Source organism: Bombyx mori, chromosome 13 (genome assembly GCF_030269925.1).
Source record: "Bombyx mori chromosome 13, ASM3026992v2".
Taxonomy (NCBI): domain Eukaryota; kingdom Metazoa; phylum Arthropoda; class Insecta; order Lepidoptera; family Bombycidae; genus Bombyx; species Bombyx mori.
The window spans coordinates 4,367,253-4,387,639 of NC_085119.1; the positions used below are offsets into that span (position 1 = coordinate 4,367,253).

The 20,387-nt window shown below is 35.6% G+C and overlaps 2 protein-coding genes across 3 annotated transcripts in view; both read right to left on the minus strand.

The window, feature by feature from the left end:
• Positions 1-20,387, minus strand: part of LOC134199939 (uncharacterized protein K02A2.6-like) — a 933,609-nt gene that overhangs the window by 854,501 nt on the left and 58,721 nt on the right. The gene's annotated exons all lie outside the window — the stretch shown is intronic.
• On the minus strand, positions 139-19,862 carry LOC101743080 (gem-associated protein 5). Its single transcript, XM_021349084.3, has 18 exons — positions 19,468-19,862; positions 17,360-17,519; positions 16,082-16,298; positions 15,220-15,814; positions 14,801-14,980; positions 14,310-14,552; positions 12,866-13,052; positions 11,317-11,470; positions 9,741-9,900; positions 9,188-9,324; positions 7,676-7,800; positions 6,663-6,840; positions 5,466-5,873; positions 4,927-5,074; positions 3,739-3,818; positions 3,052-3,184; positions 1,604-1,690; positions 139-1,009 (listed from the first exon to the last, which is right to left on the minus strand). The coding sequence occupies exons 1-18, from the start codon at positions 19,662-19,664 to the stop codon at positions 718-720; spliced, it is 3,681 nt and encodes a 1,226-aa protein (XP_021204759.1). The 5' UTR covers positions 19,665-19,862; the 3' UTR covers positions 139-717.

A 20,387-nucleotide genomic window follows, 5' to 3' on the forward strand; every position in this document is an offset into this window, starting at 1 on the left:
TGCACCGCTCACGCGCGCCCTGTTCGTTTTATTCAAATTTTACTTTTCAAAGGACTTATGGGCCACCCTGTATAATGTAACAAATGCCAATACATGGAGTGATGGATGACTTTAAACCTAAAAGGATTCACAGTACGCTTAGTTATATTAAAGCTTTATTGAGATTGACAATCAACTGCGCGAATTATAAAGTTACAGGACTAATATTAATTTACCTAACGCCGATTTGATGCAAGAACGCGCTGACGTGAGCACTTTATAGAGTTTCAACAAACCCATAAACAGTACAATACAAATGCCACCAGCTACGTTGAGATATTAGGTTAAAGTCTTAATATAGTATTTTATTATTTTATTTATGGATATTTGGATATATGGATTATGGACAAAAAACTGTACTCTTAACATACAACATAACTTTACAATTTTATTTCGAAAAAAAAAACCACATGCATTCAGTTTCAGGCACTAAAAACAAAAAGTTTGACTGTAACACGCATAACCCGAATATTTTCATCATTTCAAGCCTCAACAATATTTTAGTTGTAATCGAGATCGTGCACAAGATATCATTGATCGCTTAAGCCTATTGTGCACGTTGTACACAGTTAAAAATACTTCACAAAACTCATAAAACGAAAAGTTAGGATTTTTAAAACCCTTTCACGATACAACATTAAAAAATATCAATCATAACAGTCGTCAATCCCTGTATTTTTACTCAACTAAGTTTCCAACCGGCTCTTCGTCTTCCGAATTCACTGCCTTATCTTCTGAATTATTGTTTTGCTTTAAAAGCAATTCCATTTTAGTGGGGAGTTCTTTCAAAATTTCTTCAGTTTCATCTGAAGTTGATGGGATTGTGTTTTGTGCCTTTTTCTCGATGTGATCAGCTAGAGTGGCCCGACCGGCTGCCTTAGCTATTTCCGCTGCTAAACACAAGTTTTCTTGTTTCTTTGACTTCGCGAGCACCGTGGCTGCTTCGGATAAATCTCCTAAAGCAATAAAACTGTAAAAAAAAACTATAATGATTATATGTATATATGTAAGAAGCTCTTTTGGCCCTTCATTATATTTAAATTTCCCGCGCATTAGCTTCGAATATTATAATAGTATTATCTATGGTGGAAGAGATGTTCATTCTATAATTGGAATTACTCTCTCTCTGGCCTCGAAAATTCAAAAAGATAACGTGCTTTCTTAAAAAATTAAAAAACATGCAGATTTAAAAAAAATATCTAAATATTGAAGCAATTGCTTTCGGTGTTGTTTCTCTTTGCTGGTTCGAAAATAATTAATTATAACAATAGTAAGTTTAGAAATAAGTTAATAAAATAACAATAATAAATAACGCTTTGCAGAGCAAGAACTTGGTTTTTTGTTTCATTAACAACACATTAAATGTATTAATTTCACAGTTTCGGTGTGTATCATTATCGTTAAAACTATACAATTGTGTGCACTGCATAAAAGCTAATGTCATAACATATGGTATCACCAATATGCAAGACACACGGCATTAACTTAAGATCAGGAGTATCGTAAACTCATTTATATGGAGGCCAATAGAAATACTGAAACTCTCATGTAGTTTTACACTTACCAAACTGTGGCTATTTCAAAATTCCCGCAAAGGTTGGAGTAATTTGCCCATTGGTGCAGAATTTGTGTTGCAATGCTGTCCATGTACCTAAAATAATAATAATTGATCATAATTGAAAAGTAACGCCATCTGCCATCAAAAATAAAAAAACGGATATCAAAACAACAAGAACTATCGGAAATGTTCTGAGAAATTGAAAGTTCTATTCGAATCGAAGCAAAAAAAAATTTATTATAGTAAAGACTATGTTAACCATAATAATAATTAATTTAATTTATTGAAGTTATACTTCTTTAGGCGCGTTATGAAAAATTGATGAGAGTGAAATTTTACGATGCGCGCGCACCGTGACACAAAATTAACAGAATGAAGTTGCCCACTAAATCGCTCATTACAATACGACCGACATAACTTGGCGAGTCTGAATATAGCCGCAGGTGAACTTTCGCGCATGTACACTTGTAAAAAAAAGTGTTATTAGCATTCATTTTTTAACGTTAAATATTTATAATTAATTATTTAATATTTAAATAAAAAAAAGAAATAAATTTAATAAAAATAAAGTATAACTTCTTATACGCGTACATAAGTACACGCACCCTTTTTTATTAGTATTTCGGTAATAGTGGTTTCGGTAACTGGTTTCGGTATCTGGTTTTTGTTTTAGCCATTTTTTACATAATATGCAATGTTTGTTTTGTACTTTTGGGTTTCCCAAATAAATAAATAAAATTTTATTTACCCCGAGTCTCAGTAATTTGAAATATATAAGCTCAGAGCAGCAGATGAATGGTCCAGAACGACAAATATTTTAAAAATATATAATTTAATTCCGAGCAAATTTCAATTTCAAACATAAATTATTAGACATTACGAGCGCTATGACATATCCTTCTTCAAACGAGGCTTGTGGAGAGTAATTAACGGTAGGCAGCGGCTTGGCTGTGCCCCTGGCATTGCTAAAGTCCATGGGCGACGGTAACCACTCACCATTAGGAGGGCCGTATGCTCGTCTGCCTATGCGTGCGTGTACTTATGTACGCGCGTAAGAAGTTATATTTTATTTTTATTAAATTTATTTCTTCTTTTTTTCAATATTAAATAATTAATAATAAATATTTAACGTTAATAATTTAATAATATTTAGTATGAATTATATTAAATAATAATTTTGTCATTTATATTACTAAAAAATGAATGCTAATAACACTTTTTTTACGAGTGTACATGCGCGAAAGTTCACCTGCGGCTATATTCAGACTCGCCAAGTTACGTCGGTCGTATTGTAATGAGCGATTTAGTGGGCAACTTCATTCTGTTAATTTTGCGTCACGGTGCGCGCGCATCGTAAAATTTCACTCTCATCAATTTTTCATAACGCGCCTAAAGAAGTGTAACTTCAAAAACGTATTACGTTGCTGTAGCGAGCGAGCAATGACTACGAATACCTGACACGACAAAGGACGTATGCTTCTTTGTATAGTTTGTTTTCTGCGAGTGTCGCGACGGCGCCCCGCACGTCGTGCGTGCTCAGCCGCGTGAGCGCCTTGCGGTACACCGGCCCGCCGTAGTACTTGTTCTCTGCAACAGATTCACTTAACCAATAAATCTAATCGATAAAATTATTTAGATACTATTAACTATAGACAGATTTGACTATATTTGAGACCTTAGAATTTATATCTCAAGGTCGGTGCCGCATTGACGTCGTAAATGTCTATGGGCTCCAGTAACCACTTAACACCAGGTGGGCTGTGAGCTCGTCCACCCATCTAAGCAATAAATAAAAAAAAACGATATTTTGTCCACTTTTTTGAAAATTTATTTGTTGGGTCATAAAACCGAATAATCCTACATATGCATGCGGTTGGGATTTCCAAGCTACTTTGAGCAGAGGACTCCGAAAACGAATTGATACCTCATAGCGCAATAGCCAGATCAAAAATCCTATTTTTAGTTATATTCCTAATCTTCGACTTCGATACTATTTTTCAAGACGACGCCCATCGGTTCTGACAAACACATCAGATGCGTCTTTTAGCTCCTTAGACTATTTACCACAGCGTAAATTAAATCCTTGTATTTTTCTAACTTTTTTTTTCTTAAAACAGATAGCAATTCACTGTGAGACATACCATATAGTTTATGACCTTCAGTCTTCGCTACCAGTCGATCTATTTGTGCTAAATATAATTGTGTGGCATCCTTCCAGTACCTACGAAATAAAATACATACAAAATTATTTATTTTAGTATTTTTTACACACATACTGTAGGCACGCGAGTTTATATTCATCCTGAGGAAGTAGTGCTGTGACCTAGTTAATTATGGTAATGTCGATAATAACTACCGATTTAGTCAACAGCTGTCAATTTGATTTAATGTAACTTTTAAGGTAATTTTGCAATTTATGAAATAAAATAAATGTGATAAGTAATGACTTGTTTATTTCTAATAGAGAAAAATACTTTTTAAATTCCAATTCAATCACTATCAAATGAAAAGACAACCGACAGATCAGAGTCGGAATCAGTATGTATCTTTTTTGCGTAGGTTTTTTTCTATCTGAACTTGTTGGAAGCGGAGTAGTCATGGTTAAATAAAACAATAGCGTTAGTGTAAATTTTCGATATCGATAAGCGCGCGTCACAACCGTCAAGGACAACACTCGACGTCAGACAAATGCGGGGAGGCGGGCGAAGGTGGGGCAAATTGTCCCCCGCGCGTCGCCTCTGGCCCCGATGGACATGAACTCGCGCGCATACAATAGATACTTGTAACACATTTAATAGTTTACGCCAATAGTGATAAAAAAGGGTGCGTGTACTTATGTACGCGTGTAAGAAGTTATACTTTATTTTTAATAAATTTAATGCTTTTTTTTTTAATCAATTTGAAAAAAAATCGATTAAACAACATCCTCAAACACGCATATTGGACATCCCTTTTCTTGACATCGTATAAATTCGACTATCGGCTATATTCAGACTCGCCAAGTTACGTCGGTCGTGTTGTAATGAGCGATTTAGTGGGCAACTTCATTCTGTTAATTTTGTGTCACGGTGCGCGCGCATCGTAAAATTTCACTCTCATCAATTTTTCATAACGTGCCTAAAGAAGTATAATTTCAAAAAGAAGATACGGTCGAAGCTGTTTTCACCCGTCCGACACTAGATGGCGCTGCTCGACTTCCACACAAAACTCCCCGTACTTTAACGAGCTCAAATAGGTATGATAACAATAAAAGTTCAAATTCCGCCTTGACCTTTTCCCGGCTAGTTTTCGAGCGAGTATTCAATAGAACTTGACTACGTCATACTTACTTGAGCGAGACGCAAGGCGTCAAACTAAGTAGATACGGACAGAGCAAATCGTTTTGGCTTGCGTATTGTATGGTGGCGTCGATGTGCCCCCGGAATATCGACAGCATCATCCATGATTCAATATTGGACAATTCTAAATGACGTGTTTCTGAAATCAATACAGATTTATTACATTAGCATCAGTGCCTTAAAGTTATAGCCTTATTATTGAATTATTTTACTGGTGGTAGGACCTATTGTGAGTTCGCACACATAAGTACCACCACCCTGCCTATTTCTGCCGTGAAGCAGTAATGCGTTTCGGTTTGAAGGGTGGGGCAGCCGTTGTAACTATACTGAGACCTTAGAACTCATATCTCAAGGTAGGTGACAGCATTGACGTTGTGGATCTATGGGCCCGACAACCACTTAACACCAGGTGGGCTGTGAGCTCGTCCACCTATCTAGGCAAAAAAAATTTAAAAAAAATCTGTGTATATAATATTTCCGATAGATGAAGGTATCATTAAAACACGATAAATTAACTAAATTACACTTACGTTCCTTATCTAAGACCTCGTTAACTTCCTGAATAGTTCCGAATATTTTAATGAAATCGGCACCGTAGTCTTTACCCTTGTTTTCTTCTATTATTTCGCTATTAAGTCCATTGTCTACTCCATCGCATTTTATATTCTCGCCTGAACTAGCCTGGACTCTCTCGATAGTGAACGGACTCGTGGATGATTTCAGTCCATACTTTTCAAACATTCTCCTTATTAAGCCGTCCGTACAGCCCAAAGCTTGTTTGCACAATATCGGGAGTAAAAACCTTTTCGCCGACTTCGTTTTGTCTTGCGCTGCCAGATTCAGGGTTGCCACTTCACTACTGGCGGTCTCATCTTCTTTTTTTACTTCCTTTTTCTCTTTCTTATTTTTATCTTTCTTTAAAGGTTCGTATTTGTTTTCTAAAAAAGTATTTTCACGTTAATATCAGAGCTTTAAGAACTTTAATTACCGTAGATTAGGCAGAATCGGGACTCTTTCCAAATTCAACACAAATTTTCAAGTCTTTCTTAGGGTAATACCAATAAAATTGAGATTAAAATGGTGCCGGAGGTTTAAATTTTTATATAACACTAGCCATAATCGCCCGCTTCGCTGCCCATTTAAAATTAACATTATTATTTATTGTCATTATTATGAGGGAGTCCAACACATATAAATATTAGCCTATCCATTAAGTACATGTATTTTCTACATTGATACCAAGTTTCAAGTCAATCGGATGCAAGGTTCAGTAGTTATAACGGAACATCCGTAAAAACCACTGTAGATTTATATATTAGTATAGAGTATCGATGCGTTATTATACATAGTTCATTACAAAATATACACAAAAACTGAAAAAACTAGCTGACCCGATTCACCTAGCCTTTGGGGTGAATCGGGTTACGTACGGGGACAATAGAGTTTTTCGATAGGGTAGGCACTAGGTACCTAGGTACTGTTAGGTGAGTACCTAGCTTTAGATAATTAACTTTTAATATCCTTAATGAGTTACAAAACTTTGATGACTAAATTAAACTATTTAATATTCTTAAACACTAAATTAAAGTCATTTTCAGTTCAACAATGTTAAATCTCTAACAACTCAACAAAAGTATAGTGACATCCCAGATTTATCCCTATTCTAACTCTAGTCTCTATTCCACTCAATCTACTGTGTATCTAATATTGATTCGTGATGAACTGACCGTCGTATGCTTCGGCGGGGAAGTCGTTCATGTCCCACAGCCTCAGCGTGTGGTCTCCTCCCCCGGACAGCGCCTTGGTGGCGAGCTGCGGGTAGGCGCTCCACGCCGCGCCCAGCGCGCTCTGCGCCATGTGCCCGTCGAACACAGACACGCAGGCGCCACTAGACGCCGCCCACACCTGCGACGAACCACACGCTATAGCACCCACACTGAGGAATACAATCATATTGTTACGCCGCTCAGAGTAACGCCATCTATCGTCGAATAGTCGAACGAATATCGAAAGCATCTAGAACGCTCGAGAAGTACAACGCCATCTATTATCGGATAGCGGAAACACACTACTCGAAATGTGTGAATATTCTCGATAATTCTAGGGATGTGGTATCGGCTATAAAAGCGTTGCAAAGATGGCACGCAGTCAGTTTGTTGAGTGTTTTAAGTGTTCTATACATAAGTTCTATATATAAGTGTGTTGAATACAGTTTTTACTTTTGTGGAATTTTATTTATCCTGAACCCCAATGCGTAACAATATTATTATAATACTATTAATCTATGGTATTATTGACAACGTATCCAAAATCATAACTAACTTAAGTTTTACAAAAAAAATTGAAGACGAGCAACATTGAATAAAAAAAATTATATTCTAAATCCATTGCGTTAAATATAACAACAAAGCTGTAGAGTAACAATAATGTAAAGTGAAAATAAATAGCAGAGCTGTAACAAACATAGCCTTAAACTATTATTATTAATGATTAAGATTCTTCCTTTATCGTGGAACATGTGTAAAGTAAATATTTATTTAAAAAAAATTATACCTGCCTGTAGGATTTGAACATCGCAGCATAGGGGCATTGCTCGATACGAGTATACGAGGCATCTTATATTTTAAGCCACGACAACTTCAAATATTCGTGACCCATGAATTCGATAAAGTATGCGATAAAAAACGAATCAAAACACTGAAGTTATGAGCTCAAGTTATTAAACAACAACATAGCTCACCCGCACTGTGGCGTCGGAAGACGTGGACAGCAGCAGATCGTCATGATGCGGGTTCCAAGACGCTTCGAACACGGTTCCCTTGTGGCCTCGTAACGTTTTCCATGTTGTCAGCTGTCCGTGATCGCCTAGCAAATATTTTATAGATATTGTTATGCCGTTAAGAGCAACGCCATCTATCGTCGAATAATAGAAACGAGCATTAAAAGATTTTTTTTGCCCTACCTAAGCTGAGAGCCTTGAGAGGCTATATCAGCGTAACCTTAACTAATAGGTGAGCTCACGGGGCTCAAACCTGACGACGTTGCTAACACGAACCCCCCACTGCTTCGCAGAATCTACCACCGGATCGGAAACGCGACCCACTGAGAAGATCCGGCGAGAAACTCAGTGGGCTGTGTCTGAGGGTTAATTTACTCGTCGACCCCTTCGTCGCAAGCGACGGGTTCGACGGGAACGATGACCAGAAAAGAACTAGTAAACTCGAGAACGCTCGAGAAGTACAACGCCATCTATTGTAAAATAGGGGAAGCGCATGTCGAAACTACTCGACTTGTCAGGAATGTTCTCGATAATTCTAGAATGTCGTATCGGCTATAAAAGGGTTACAGAGATAGCACGCAGTTAGTTAGTAATCGGAAGAACTGCTCCAAGCGAAGCCGCGAACGGATCACCTGCAGCGAAGCGGAAATAAGGAATTGAGAATTTTAGAATGTTCATTAGTGTTAAATAGAGTTTTGATATGTACTTCGGTAGAATTTTTATTTATCCCAAACCACAGCGCGTAACAATATTATTCAATTCTTTTTACACAATTTCTTTTTATATTCTGAAGTCAACCTCTTTGAGAATCTTATACAACAGATAAGGAAGATTGAAATTCGTGAGAATACTATTGCTAACTACCCTACTATTACTACACAGTACAAACTAAGGGTGAATGATGGAAAGTGGTGGCAGTGGGTCGAGAAAGGCGTTCTAAACCTACTGTTTTACGTTTTTCTTTTGTTAGTAACTTTTAAACTACAGATTGTTTAATTTACTACCAATAAACAATTATTGTTTTGATATGTAATGTAATTTAAATTCTCAATACAAGGTGCATGTGGGATGACAGGTAAGTTCTCTATATAGTATACATGTGAGGTGATGGCATTCCATCATCCCACATGCAATAGTCTTCAATGAAAATACTGTTTTTATTGGTTGTTTTCGTTTCAATTCATGTAACAACAATCCCATAGCAATCTAGCTTGACACATGATCGAAGATCAAAAATAAGTATTTTACTGTAGAAATAGGAAAGACGAATCCTTTATGAATAAAATGCTCTGTATCTGTATCTGAGTGAATGAATATGAAAGTATTTATTATCTATAGGAATAAAATGAAAATATTGGAACTAAAATAATGCTGAAATTGTAACAATTTATGGAAGTAATCTCACTCGGCTACGAATTTCCCAAATAAATGCTCATGGTAAGTAAAGATCTTAAGATAGATTCAAATACATACCTTTATCACTATACTCGAGTATTATAATTGTGTTTTGATTGTCCAATGAACAAACCGCAATCATATCTTTTAAAGGAGATTCTTCATTTGAATTAGAAGTTTGTTGAGGGTGCCAATCTATTGAATGAATCATTTTACTGAAAGATACAAAACATTTATTATTTATTTATAACTGTCATTCAATCTTTCATTCTATCATCTATATATATAAAAACGATTTGCTGTTCGTTAGTCTCGCTAAAACTTGAGAACGGCTGGACCGATTTGGCTAATTTTGGTCTTGAATTATTTGTGGAAGTCCAGAGAAGGTTTAAAAGGTAAATAAATATGAAAATGCTCGGAATTAAATAAAATGAACAATTTTGTTTTTCCTTTGATATTTCCATTCGTCGGGCGGATTCCTTTTGTTTGTTTTAAGTTTATTTTATACAAAAGTTTCGGTCTTTTATTTATCGATCGAGGCACTACGAAGTCTGCCGGGTCAGCTAGTTTGTATACTAATTGCAAACCAGATAAATCATTAACTGTTAGTTAAAAGGTAATGTGAACATACCTGAATGCAAACACAGCAGCCGTGACTGTATGAGGTAATTCGTGCGTGAGTACTGCAACACCACCAGAGTTACTGCCCACCAGAAAGCCGCGACTACTCCAGCTAATAGAACTAATTTCCCACTTTTGCCCTTCGAACTCCACTCCTACTGGTACTGGGGCTGTAAATTGATTCACATGAAGAAGCTGACAGTTGTGTTCAGATTGTTTTATGGACTTCAAATGCTCAAATTGTGTATCGGATTTATGTAGAATAGGGGTTCCCAAGCTTATCTTGTCTACTGCCCCCTTTGAAAATAAATTATTTTTTAGCACCTTCATTTTTTCATCTACTTAAAAACCACTATAGCGAGAGCTCAGTTGGTATCTAAGAGTCCTCATAAATGAAATAACAAATCGCCTCCCAAGCTTCTATACAACGCCCCCATTTTTTTTCTGGGTCTCTCACTGCCCCCTTTAGGCATGCAGCGCCCACAAGGGGGCCTTATCGCGCACTTCTTACGCCCAAGCTTCTACATCGCCACTAGCAAAGGCTGATGTAGAAGCTTAGATTTTAATAATACTGTATTGTTTTTTAATGAACTATTTCTAGTTAGATATCACCACCAGCATTCCGGCTTGGGGGTTGAGACTCATGGCTCCAGGCGGATGGCGGCATTCACGTTGTGATGTATATGGACTCCAGTAACAACTCTATATTAGATGGTCCGAGACCTATCCTCGCAATAAAGACTTTATTTTTACTAAATTTTGCGTAAACAATTGTGAACACTACATGTTTCAAATAAATTCCATAAAAGTAACAACATTGTAAATAATATGGTTATTTTCAACGAGGAAGAGGAGGACTTTGATGAAAGTGAAATGGAAATGGATATTTTAACTATAATAATCGCTCTCATCAGTGAGTTACAACTCGACCTAGCTAAGTTTGCACCTCGCTGGAATGCAGCGCCCCGCCCGCTTCCCCGCTCACCTTTCCGCGATCGTCCTGTCACGTCAGTACGGTTAGCATCTTTGTCGCCGACACGCGTCATAAGAGTTTTCATCTCCCTATCAGTTGAATTTTAAATTTTTTAACTGTTCTTGTTAGGCTTTTTGTTGAATTTTATTTATATTATCGGACTATTGTTGTTAAGTTTTTGTTGAACTGTTGTTACTGAACGCTTAATGTTAATTTTTTTTTATTTCGAGAGGATTGTTGTGGGCAAAAAAAATTAAAGGAAAGGTGATACACAGTGAAGGGAGAAACATAATACTGAAAAAGAAACATAAAGGAAAATTATTACTGAGCAATTGGGGTACAAATTTAAAAAGTGCATGAACGCCCGCCCGTGTTTTCTTAATACAAAAACCCGATATCGCTATACTCTAATATACCTATGTATAATATATTGTTAAAAACAATAAATACAAAGTAAAATCTAACAAACATTTGATTGCATTTTTAATGTCAAAGCGAATCCTTTTTTCAGACCGTACCTAAGCGGCAGTGTGACGTAATCGATTGCGAGGTGCAAACTTAGCTTGGTCGAGTTGTAGTTGAATATTGAATTATAGTGATAAGTCGGTCGTACGTTGGTCCGGTCTGGCGGCGTCGTACACGACGAGTTGTCCGGAGGCGCAGGCGTACAGGTGCGAGCGCAGCCCCCAGCACAGCGAGTACACGCCGCCCGCCAGCCCCGGCACCAGCGCGCGGGCGCCGCGACCGCTCGTGTCCAGGATCCCCACCTGACAGGCGTTAACACTTTAATGCAACTAGTAGCCCCGCACTAGTCAAAACTCGACTATAATTAATTGAAATTATAAGTTGAAACATTATTATGGTTCTTTTGTCGAACAGTAATAAAATCACAGTATTCGGCCAAAACTGCACTAGATCATTAATATTAAAGACAAACAATATGAATCTATTCTCAATTCGACCACAGACAAACAATAAGAAAAGTTTCCCAATTGACAGTTAAAGAGTATATTGTTATGTATGTGTTGTGTCAAATACATGGTAATGTGTTTTTTATGCATAATTTAAAAAAAATAGCGTTCTGCACTTCTTCTCTATATTCTCTATAAGTGTGGGAAATTTCATACTCCTCCATCCGGGCAATTTTCGTAAAAAGGGGTACAAAGTTTTTACTTCACGTATTAATATATAAATAATTCGACGAACACCACTCATTGTATGTACCCCGCTGAATTTCTCGCCGGATCTTTTCAGTGGGTCGCGTTTCCGATCCGGTGGTAGATTCTTTTTTAATTTTTATTTATTACTTAGATGGGTGGACGTGCTCACAGCCCACCTGGTATTAAGTGGTTACTGGAGCCCATAGACATCTACGACGTAAATGTGCCACCCACCTTGATATATAAGTTCTAAAATCTCAGTATAGTTACAACGGCTACCCAATTCTTCAAACCGAAACACATTACTGCTTCACGGCAGAAATAGGCAGGGTGGTGGTACCAAACCGCGCGGACTCACAAGAGGTCCTACCATCAGTAAAAAGCTGCGAAGCACTGCCCTTGCTAGGGCCAGTGTTAGCAACACTCCCGGTATAAGCCCCGTGAGCTCATATACACGTTAAGGAGATGCTGAAATAGCCTCTAAAGGCTATCAGCACGGGTAGGAAAGAAATTTTTATATTTATGTTTCATAGGTATTTTAAGTATGTTTTATATGTAAATTGTTTATTCTTATTTATGTGTAAAGAAGCAAAATTATTATTATATTACATTATGTATTTGTTTGTATATGTATATCGACGCTTCAAAGGCAAACGAGACTAAGCGACAATGCGTGAACTTTACAGTAGACTAATTTAAAGTTGAAATACCTGAAAAAAAATCTATTTTAACGAATCTAGCTGTAGGATTGAAATGATTTTAATAGACCTAGAAATATATCTTTTTTGCGCATCGAATATGGTTATTGCCTATAATTTATGTACAAAGCAGTTATTGTCGCTTAGTCACGTTTGCCTTTCAAGCGTCGATATGTGTGTGTATGTAGTGCTAAGTACTACGTACATAGTTCCATTATTACTTAACAATGTTGAATCTACTGCATTCGTCTTAAGTCGTCACATGTTAAATATGTATCGTTTTTACAAACTTTTAAAAACTTACTCTGGACTCGGCAGTGCTGAAGGCTAGCCAATTTTCTTTTGTCGGATGCCAGGCTAATGTCAAAACTCTTCCTTGAACATTCTGCCAGTAGGCAGTAATGGTGCCAGCAGCAAGTTTAGTATCATCATGATCCAGTGTATTGGTTTCCCAGATGCGAACTGTACCATCTCCAACGCTTATTGCTATTCTGAAGGAAATATAGGTAAATACTTAAACTAATCATTACTACATTTTTTTATTGCTTAGATGGGCGGACGAACTCACAGCCCGCCTGGTGTTAAGTAGTTATTTGAGCCCATAGACATCTACCACGTAATTGCGCCACCCACCTTGAGATATAAGTTCTAAGGTCTCAGTATAGTTACAACGGCTGCCCCACCCTTCAAACCGAAACGCATTACTGCTTCACGGCAGAAATAGGCAGGGTGGTGGTACCTACCCGTGCGGACTCACAAGAGGTCCTACCACCAGTAATTACGCAAATTATAATTTTGCGGGTTTGATTTTTATTACACGATGTTATTCCTTCACGGTGGAAGTCAATCGTGAACATTTGTGTAGTACGTATTTCATTAAAAAAATTGGTACCCGCCTGAGATTCGAACACCGGTGCATCACTCAACTCGAATGCACCGGATGTCTTATCCTTTAGGCCACGACGACTTCATATATGTATATATTTATATACATGTATGTATATATTTATATACATATATGTATATAAATGATTACCACAATGAACAATAAAAATCAACATTGCTGTGCATGGACATAGGAGCTCAGGATCAACCTTATGTTAAGTGGTCACCATAGTACCTACTCATGCAGGCACGTAAGAAATGCTGGTACCCTACCAGCATTTAAATATCTTTTGAGGCTATACTGTTCTATACAATGTTTTGTTTAACTTTCTATTGTTTGATGTAAAAACTTCACATCTTTACTTCTTTTGAGTTTGTGAATTTACATATTACTAGTGGTCCCGCAGAAGTCGAAATTCGACTTTAATCAATTGAAATTTTGTTTCTAAACATTATTATGGTAGTTCTATTGCCAAATACTATTGTACTTATATATAATATAATCACAAATTTCGCCAAAACTACACTATACATATATAATAATAAAGACCAACAATATTCATCTATTCTCAATTTGATCACAGACTTTAAACACTAACAAAAGTTTGACAATTGACAATAAACAAAGAGTATATTTATGTATATGTGATGTGTCAAATACATGGTAGTGTGTGTAATGTTTTCTTTAATGATTTAATGTATCTTTTATGCATTATTAAAAAAAAAATTAGCATTGTGCACTTCTTCTCTATATTATCTATAAGTGTGGAAAATTTCATACTGCTCCGTCAGCGAAATTTTCGTAAAAAGGGATACAAAGTTTTTGCTTCACATATTAATATATAGATTTATCAGTTACTTACTTGCCCGCGTCATAGGGGCAGCTCCGTATGCAATACACAAAACGTCCACAGGTGGCATGTACGGCTACTTTCTCCCGTTTCTCGACACAATATTCTATGATATTTCTGTCCTGTGACGTAGACCACACTGACCAGATTTTGTGTTTGTCAGCTTCTGTCTGAACTCTTGGAGCATTCGTTGTCAAGGAATACAATCCGCGCTTATGTAGACTGTGGACTATTTTCCAGTCTAATTTATTCTTGCTGGAAACAAAGTCATTTTTTAACTAATGCCTTTTATATACCTGTTACTCGAAGTTACTAATAAAAATTCTTCTATTAATAAAGTTTCAGTTGTGTTTCTGATTCCCAACAAGAGAGCACTACAAATCATGTTCTGAAACTTGTGTCTCGTATCAACATTTGCAATACATGGAATGTGACATCCAATTAACTGACTTCACCTCATATGACATAAAGATTTTACATTATATTTATACAAAATTACTCACCAATCAATTACCAATGGATTGCATTCCAGCAACTGACTTCTGTTGTCTCCGATGAGTAGCATATTCGATTTATACCATAATAATGAAGGCCAGCTGGGTGATTTTATTTTCATGTTCTTGTTCTGTGGCACTGCACAACTTGCTATCAACTTGCCGGTTTTCGACCATATTCTTACTCCACTGAAAATATAATATGAATATTTGCAACAGTACTCAAATATTATAATAATATTATTTTATTTAACATATGTCAGCGTAATGTCACTATTTAGTTAACTAAAAATTAATTAATATATTATATAGTTAACTGTTTCCTTAATGTTACACATGTCAACAACTGTTTAAGACAGTGTCCAAGAGAATTCATGACTAAGCTACCGCCACTTTCATGTAATATCAATAGAGCTTACGTTTCTTACCCCAATTTTCCAATTGTAGCTAAAAGATGCTTATGCACATGATCACTGCCTTGTACTAGATCATCTTTGTTTTTATCATCTAATACATCATTATGTGATTCATCATTACTGACGTGAGTTTTGTCTAGGGCCTCAACTAATGACTCTATAGATTCTTCTGTTTCATTTTTATTTCGTAAAATTTGTTCCTTCAATTTCAAACATTCAGCTAAATAATCTTCTTGTTTCAAATCTGGTTTTATTTTTACACGTATTTCTTCTGGTTGATATTTTTTGTGTCCGAATTCATCAGCTTCGTGATCTTTATAAATGTCAAACATATCATCTTCTACAGTGACAGATTCATCAAAACTATCTTCAGGAAGGCTCTTAACCATGCCAGACGCTTCTAAATTTTCACTACTCTTCGGATTTGAATCTTCAATTTCATCAGGTTCTGGTTCGTTTCTTATCTTATGTAGTCTTTCAGATACACTGGGTCTTTTATCCGATTCCTTCAACAATTTTTTTATAACAACTTCATACTGTGGGCACCAACTTACAGTCATTATCTCATCATCTTGACCTCGAACTTTGTAAATAGTTTTTCCCTGACCTGTGGATTTTTTTTAGGTTGTACCAATAGTTTTATTTCCATAATTACACTAGACAAAGCATCTGGTACCAAGAAGTTATTGTAGATATTGAAAGCAAAACACCAAATGCCTTAAAAACACAAAAGTAGTCCGAAAGCTGGTAACAAACTAGACATATTCGCTTTTGCGATGACTTACTATATTGTCAATAATTATGCAAATTTAAAATACTAGATTGTGATTTTTTTTATTACAAAATATTTACAAGTAATATAATAACCAGGTACCATTCAGATCCAAGACAAATATAACCCCTTGCTTAGTACCAACAGCAACATGTAGCAGCAGATGTGATGAACAGGACATACATACTGGCTTGAAACTTTTCAACAGGTGTTGGTAATTTTTAACTACATTTGATTTCAGATCCCATTTAACAACAGTTCCAAAAGAACCAACTGTTATTGCAAATTGTTCATTGCTATACCCAACACCAGTTACTTCCTGAAATAATAATTTTATTATTTATAACATATTATAACTGACTAACATCTTAACCCATAGACACAGCCCACTGAGTTTCTCGCCGGATCTTCTCAGTGGGTCGCGTTTCCGATCCGGTGGTAGATTCTGCGAAGCACTGCTCTTGCTAGGGACAGTGTTAGCAACACTCCGGTTTGAGCCCTGTGAGCTCACCTACACACGTTAGGGTGAAGCTGAAATAGCCTCTCAAGGCTATCAGCATAGGCAGGATTTAAAAAAAAAGACTTACATCTTATTAAAGTTTGTTAGTAGGAATTTAAAAAGAATTTACAAACTGCTGGCTGGAAAACACATAAAATATTTTTATTCCAAATTGAAGTAGTAGGTGCTCTAGACCAATAGATAAAATGTCAGTTGTACTTGTTTGAAATAATACAATCAGGACTCAAAACTGGTTTAGAAATACAAGTTAATTTCAGTAGCGGTTATTCCATGAACCGAAAATGACAGTTTTATTTTAAAAAAACAATAAGAATTACACAAATAATTAATTTATCCAACAACATGCATGTCAAGTAATGTATTCAGATACAAATAACATATTGAATGCCATATGAAAAATCGAGTATTTTCATTCAGGCCACAGTGCTCATCACTGAGCCTTATCTTACTGAACCATTCGGGCCGTGAGGGTCACCCGTAAGCCGCGTGAAGGTTCCAACGTAAACGCTTCCTACAAGCCCCAGATTGCAGCTATCAATCAAAATGAGTATAGAAGTAAGCCTTGGCTGAACCGAACGGCGCGGTTTTCAAATCCAATAGAAACTTGTCGTTTTTATCAAGATTACGTTTTAAGATATATATATTAAAAGCTAGATGGTAAAAGTCACTAATTTGTATCTTCCATGCAGATTATCGCATTATATAAGTTTTTGAATGAAAATCTCAAGTTGATAAAATTTACTGAATTGATTTTGGCTTAGCCCAAATGGTACAGTATGCTAGGCCCACCAGTGATTCGCAAAGTGTTCAATGTGTTATTTTAAATCATCATTTACTTTAAATTAATTAAGTTAAATTACTTCTTTTTCATTATGATGCACTTCATGGCTGTGTGTTGAATTTATCTTGAATTCTTGGGCTATATTAGTGATCACCCACTGCTTAACTGTTCCATCAGCAGCACCTGTTAGGATACATCTCTTCTCTGGCCATTCTGGTGATAGGTCAACACTTACAATTCTGTTGAACACATAATTATTATCAATAAAACTCAAAAAGTAAGCTTTTTTTTCATCTTCATATGTAATAAAAAGTGAAATAAAAATATTACAAGAATCTAATTACAATGACCCCCCATAATCTGCCAAGTAGTCTGCTGTACTGCCCAAGACCCCCTTTAGTCTGATTTTTTTTTACAAAAGAGTACCTTGTAATCTGACAAATTAAGAGATCCAGTAATAAGATTCTATATGTTATATTTTGAAATGCAAATCATACCTCAATAGGTACGTTGAATTTACTAAATAAAACAACACAATAGAAATTCTACATTTTATTATAAAATTAACATTATTACTACTACTAGAGGTCCCGTAATAGTCAAAAATCTACTATAATTAATTGGAATTGTAAGTTTGTACATTACTATGATTGTATTTTATACTTCTTCACAAATTTGCCAAGAATACACTATAAAAAATATTAACAAAGACAAATAATATTTAATCTATTCTCAATTTGACAACAGACGTCAAGAACAAAAGCTTGACAATAAATAGTATGCATGCGTGTGTGCGTCAAATACATGGTACGTAGTGTGTGTAATGTTTTCTTTATCGATTTAATGTATCTTTTATGCATTATTTTAAAAAAATATTAGCGTTGTGCACTTCTTCTCTATATTCTTTATAAGTGTGGATTTTATATTCCTCCGTCCTCACAATTTTCGTAAAAAGGGATACAAAGTTTTTGCTTCACGTATTAATATATAGATAAAACGTACAAAGAATACTGTATGTGTGCCATGACAACTTTTGAAACATTCTAGCCATCCCTTGCTAGCCACTAAAACATCTTTTTTTATTATTTCCTTAAAAAACTTAAGCTTTCATGGCCAGTATAGGTCCAGAAATAGGTGCATGCCTATCCACCTATGCCTATCAGAATCAAAACAATACCTAAGTGTCAAATACAAGAGTTGTAACCTGTTCAATCATGCATTATCTCTATATTAATGAAGATTGTCAAAAAATATTCAATATTAATAGAGATGTCAGATTACCAGGGGTGCCAGATTAAATTGTCCAGATTACCGTGGGTTCATTTTTTATGGACTTTTTAATACTGATTAGGCTAAGATCCGCTTGTATTCATTATGAAACCTATATGACAAAATGAATGGTGCTATAGTATTTTAAACATAACCTTTGCACAGTAACATTCAAAATGACGACTTTGACGCCAACTGCTGTACCCGGAATTCGGTGATTACACTGTCCGAAAAAACCGAGATCCAGATCCAAAAAACTGATTTTCTCTACATCTAACATGAAGTTTGTGTGCGAGAGAGAAGGCCCATTCATTAGGTACAGTTTTTAAATGTGTTAGAAAGAATAAAACATAATAGTAGAATATATGCTATGAGTCCAAACTCCGGACTATTCATACCCGGAATTCGGCGACTCAACAGTTGACGCATATCTTGTTGAACCCGGAATTCGGCGATTGCACTGTCCAAAAGCTAAGGCACTTATATTTCTTTATGGCTAGCCTATGCTCTTTTGTAGCCTGTACACTATTCCATTGTACTGAATCTTTGTAATAGTCATAAATAAGGTCTTGGCTCGTTTGAATTTTATATATACTAAAGAAATCAATAGATTAGTTGATCATTCAATAACCTTACCATATTTACAGCTTTTGTGCATTTGTATTATTCAGTATAAGGTAAGTAATTACAATTAAAAGGTATGTTATAAATGCATACCATTCATGTATTATGTGATTATTTTATTTTAATCATTTCTTCTATCTAGATCTGCATTCATCACACCCCTCTTGTAATATGTATGGACTCGAGTAGCCACTTATCAGACAGAATGTCTTGTACATATCATGAAAATTGAAAATTTTTAGTGTTCTGAATTTCTTCTACAAATGATATTAAAAACTCAAAGTTTATACATACTTGTCATTATGAGCTCTATTCCAAAAATGTACACAGTACGGCTGCTTTGAATCAATGACACTGTTATAGTTTTTGAGGGGTTCTACAATACAAAGACTTTTTCCCGGCCCGCTATAGACGAGCCAACCATCTTTCGAAATTGCTAGGCCAGATACTTGAAACCAATTCGGTGAAGGAAACAATACTGATTCATCCATTTCTATTTATTATTTACAATATATAAGCAAGTAATTTTAGTGGTCGACTACGGTAAAATAATGTCCAATTTACAATCAAATCGAAAAGAGAACTCGAAGACAAAATTGAAGTTCAAGATTGGAATAGACAATACACTTTTTCCTTTTTTTAAGAAAATAACGGACTAAACAATGACATTTGCACCTTGTGTTGTAGGTACAGTGACAGTAGGTCTGTGAACAAGTTATCTATGTGTGAATGTTCGGTTCGGGTTTTTATGTCTTTAATAAATTAATAAAATAATAATAATAATGTATTTAATCAGTTTATAGAGCGAAAGTAAATGTTAAGAAAATTAGTTAATTTAATAAATATCTATATATTTTGAGTACAACTGTATAACGGTACAAAAGTCACGTCGAAAGACTGCTTTACTAATGAAGAACAAAAAAAAGGGTGCGTGTACTTATAGTACGCGCGTAAGAAGTTATACTTCATTTTTATATACTATAACTATACTGAGACCTTAGAATTTATATCTCAAGGTGCGTGGCGCATTTACGTTGTAGATGTCTATGGGCTCCAGTAACCACTTAACACCAGGTGGGCTGTGAGCTCGTCCACTCATCTAAGCTATAAAAAAATATATAATAATATATTAAATTTATTTCTTTTTTTTTAAATATTTAATAATTAATAATAAATATTTAACGTCAATAATTTAATAATATTTAGTATGAATT

Excerpts from the sequence above, each read along its gene's own strand:
- LOC101743080 (XM_021349084.3), bottom strand. The coding sequence starts at position 19,664 with ATGGATGAATCAGTATTGTTTCCTTCACCGAATTGGTTTCAAGTATCT. Across the intron at positions 15,815-16,081 it reads ATTTGTCTTGGATCTGAATG|GTCAGGGAAAAACTATTTAC; the intron begins GTACCTGGTTAT and ends AAAAATCCACAG. Across the intron at positions 3,819-4,926 it reads ACGCCTTGCGTCTCGCTCAA|GTACTGGAAGGATGCCACAC; the intron begins GTAAGTATGACG and ends TTTATTTCGTAG.